At 63.9% G+C, this 3,442-nt stretch overlaps 1 protein-coding gene across 1 annotated transcript in view; it reads left to right on the forward strand.

The window, feature by feature from the left end:
- DDX54 (DEAD (Asp-Glu-Ala-Asp) box polypeptide 54) overlaps positions 1-3,442 on the forward strand; it is a gene marked incomplete at its 5' end in the record, with an annotated part of 5,218 nt that overhangs the window by 529 nt on the left and 1,247 nt on the right. Inside the window, 9 exon segments of the mRNA XM_010290180.1 lie at positions 195-290; positions 437-558; positions 772-833; positions 987-1,118; positions 1,454-1,664; positions 2,125-2,259; positions 2,604-2,825; positions 2,915-2,988; positions 3,101-3,424. Of these exon segments, the coding sequence (XP_010288482.1) occupies positions 195-290; positions 437-558; positions 772-833; positions 987-1,118; positions 1,454-1,664; positions 2,125-2,259; positions 2,604-2,825; positions 2,915-2,988; positions 3,101-3,424 (1,378 nt within the window).

Here is a 3,442-nt window from a genome sequence, read left to right on the forward strand (position 1 = left end):
GTGTTTACAGCCAGCACACTGATGGACGTGTCCTGGTGTTCCCTTGGACCATCTTCCTGTGCTCCCCATGAGGGACACAGGGATCTCTATCGGGTCTTCTTTGGGTTGGATTTGGGACCTGCACCCAAAGGTGCAAGGTGGTGTGGGGACGCTGTCCCCCCGGCGTGCTCCCGTCACCACCTCTGTCCCCACAGAATCATCGCCACCCCCGGGCGCCTGGTGCACGTGGCGGTGGAGATGAAACTGAAGCTGCACACCGTGGAGTACGTGGTGTTCGACGAGGCTGACAGGTCAGCGGCGCGCAGCGGGGTCCCCGAGGGTCCCCGGGGCTAGCAGTGTCCCTGCATGGTGGGAACAGGGTGCCCTGGGGGGTGACAGGGCTGGACATGGAGGGACCGAACAGGCGCTGCCGTGTCCCACGTCCCCTCCCTTGCAGGCTCTTTGAGATGGGCTTTGCCGAGCAGCTCCAGGAGATCATCGCCCGGCTCCCGGACTGCCACCAGACCGTCCTCTTCTCCGCCACGCTGCCCAAGCTGCTCGTCGAGTTTGCCCGGGCCGGTGAGGAGCATGGGGCAGACGGCAGCTGGGGGGCTAGACCTGGGGGGAGCCTGGGGACGGGGGGACAGCACGGTCCCACAGCTGGGCTGGGCCCACAAAACCGAGCTGGGTCTAGGCTGGGCCAAGCAGGTGTCCCCCTGCCGAGGGGTGGGGCTGGTCCCAGTAGCACATCCCACATGTGACCCACGTCCCGTGCGTCACCACATCCCACAGGTCTCACTGAGCCGATGCTAATCCGTCTGGATGTGGAGTCCAAGCTCAGTGAGCAGCTCAAGGTGAGAGGGGCTGGGGGGGTCAAGATGAGCTTTGCACCCCCCTCCCCCCGCAAGCCATCCTGTGGGGGCTCCAGGCTTGCGAGCAGGGGACGGGGGGGTGGCAGCATCTGGCGTGGGGACGCAGAGGGGCTGAGCTCTGCCCTCCCGTTGCAGCTGGCTTTCTTCCACGTGCGCGGGGATGACAAACCGGCCGTGCTGCTCCACCTGCTCCGGAGCGTGGTGAAGCCCCAGGACCAGACGGTCGTCTTCGTGGCCACCAAGCACCACACAGAGTATCTCAAGGAGGCAAGTGGCATTTGGGAGTGCCCAGCATGTATCCCTGTTAAAGGGCAGGCTGCCGGGGGTGCCTGGAACCCCTTTCCAGACCCATGTGGGGTCTGCATATGTGGGCACATCCCTGCTGGAGTCTCTGCCTCTCTTTTACTGGGTTGAAGGAGAAATCCCAGCATATGTGATCGTGGAGGTGCTGCGTCCACCTACTCCTCGGAGAGAGGTGGGGAGCACAGTAGGGTTTGGGGGTCTGGATGGACACCCCGGGGTCTCAGGTAGCTGGGGGGCCCTGCCCCTTGACTGAGGATGCGTGCCCAGGTGGGATCTGATCTCTCTTCCCCCCTCCCCAGCTGCTGACGGCCCAGGGCATCCGCTGCACACACATCTACAGCTCACTGGACCAGACCGCCCGCAAGATCAACATCGCCAAGTTTGCCCAGGGCAAGTGCCCAGTGCTGCTGGTCACCGACGTGGCTGCCCGCGGGCTTGACATCCCCATGCTGGACAATGTCATCAACTACAGCTTCCCCGCCAAGGCCAAGCTGTTCCTGCATCGCGTTGGTGGGTGCCAGTGCACTGTTGCAGGGGTCCTTGCAACCTGGGGGTCCCTCAGGGTGACAGGGAGGGTGTGAGTGGGCTATCCCTTGTCCCCTGTTTTTCCCATCCCTGTGGCTTGCGGGGCTGGCACTGCTGCCCCTGACTTGGTGGTGATATCTTTGGGGCAGGAGGTCACCGTGTTGTGATATGAGGAGACGGGCTGGGAACAAAGCGGGAGCAAAAAAATCCCAGCTGGCCTGTGGGGACTCTTCAGGGCAGGGCTGGTGCCTTCCCTTTTGGATGGCACCGTGATGGGCTCCCCTCTGCCTCCTTCCCCAGTGACCCACAGCCCCTTGCCAGCCGTGCCCACCTGGTGAATGTCATGTGCGTGGGCTCCTGGGGACACTAGTGGGTCCCTGCCCATGTAGGGGCAGGCTGGGCTGGCACTGGGTCTGGTTTCCCACTCTCCTCCTCCCCATACCAGGTCGTGTGGCCCGCGCTGGCCGGAGTGGCACTGCCTACTCGCTGGTGGCTCCCGATGAGATGCCCTATGTCTTCGACCTCCACCTCTTCCTGGGGCACCCGCTCGTCCTCGCCGGTGCCCAGGAGATGCCCGCTGGTAAGGCAGACTTGATTGCAGGCATCATGGTGGCTGCATGTCCAAGCTGGGACACTGGCCACGTGGCCGATGGGGTTTTATCCTTGGCCGGTGCTGGAGTTCCTGGTCTTCTGGTTGGCATTTGTGCAGAGGGGTGATAAGCTCTCGTTGAAGGGGTGCAGCTGGGGAAAATGGGGCGCTGGGGGTTCCGACACGCCCGGCATAGCAGGGATGCTGATTTAACACCAGCGAGCTGTGTTGTTCTTGTTAGCTCTGCTTTGTTTAATCCTGGGTTGCTGCTGTGCCCGCTGCAACAATCCCAGGGTGGTTTCCAGCGAGGTGACACGGTGTCCCCCGGGATGCAGATGCCGGTGGGGTCCTGGGCCGTGTCCCCCAAAGCCTGGTGGACGACGAGGAGTGCCTGCTGCTGACAGACCATGAGGGCTCGCTGGAGCTGCGGAGCCTGCGCCGTGTCGCCGACAACGCCCACAAGCAGTACCTGCGGTCCCGGCCTGGCCCCTCGCCTGAGTCCATCAAGAGGGCGAAGGACCTGGACGTGTCCCAGCTGGGCATGCACCCGCTCTTCAGTGAGTGCCTCGGGGATATTGAGGGAGAGGGCCCCGTTCCCCTCGCCAAGGAGCTGATCTGTGCCTCTCTCTGTGCCCACATTCCCCAGGTGCTCGCTTCGAAGACACTGAGCTGGAGAGGCTGAAGTTTGTGGACAGCATTAAAACCTACAAGTCCAAGGCGGTGAGTGGAGACCCGTCCGCGGGCACGAGGCACCAGGTTGGGCTGGGGAGGGAAGGTCCAGTGTGGCCAGCCGTGCAGCTCACCAGGGCTCCCGCTCCCACCCTGGGAGCAGACCATCTTCGAGATCAACGCCACGTCCCGGACGCTGGCCAGCACCGTGATGCGGTCGAAGCGGCGCCACGACCATGCCCTCATCGAGAAGTACCAGCGCGGGCAGCAGGAGAAGCGGGCAGCAGCTCTCAAAGGGCAGGGGCTGTGCCCGGCCCCCGCCAGGCCCAAGGAAGGAGGAGGAGAAGGAGAGGAGGAAAACCTCCAGGTAACATGGCAGGGATAAGGAGTTTGCTGTGGCCGCCGGAGCTGCTGCAAGGCAGCCTCGGGCAGGTGCTGGCAGCACTGGGGCCCCCAGGCTGTGCCAGGGGTTGGGGGGGCCACTGCAGTGACTGGGGGGGGAGGG

The sequence above is a fragment of the Phaethon lepturus genome, unplaced genomic scaffold, assembly GCF_000687285.1.
Source record: "Phaethon lepturus isolate BGI_N335 unplaced genomic scaffold, ASM68728v1 scaffold42866, whole genome shotgun sequence".
In the NCBI taxonomy this organism is placed as follows: Eukaryota; Metazoa; Chordata; class Aves; order Phaethontiformes; family Phaethontidae; genus Phaethon; species Phaethon lepturus.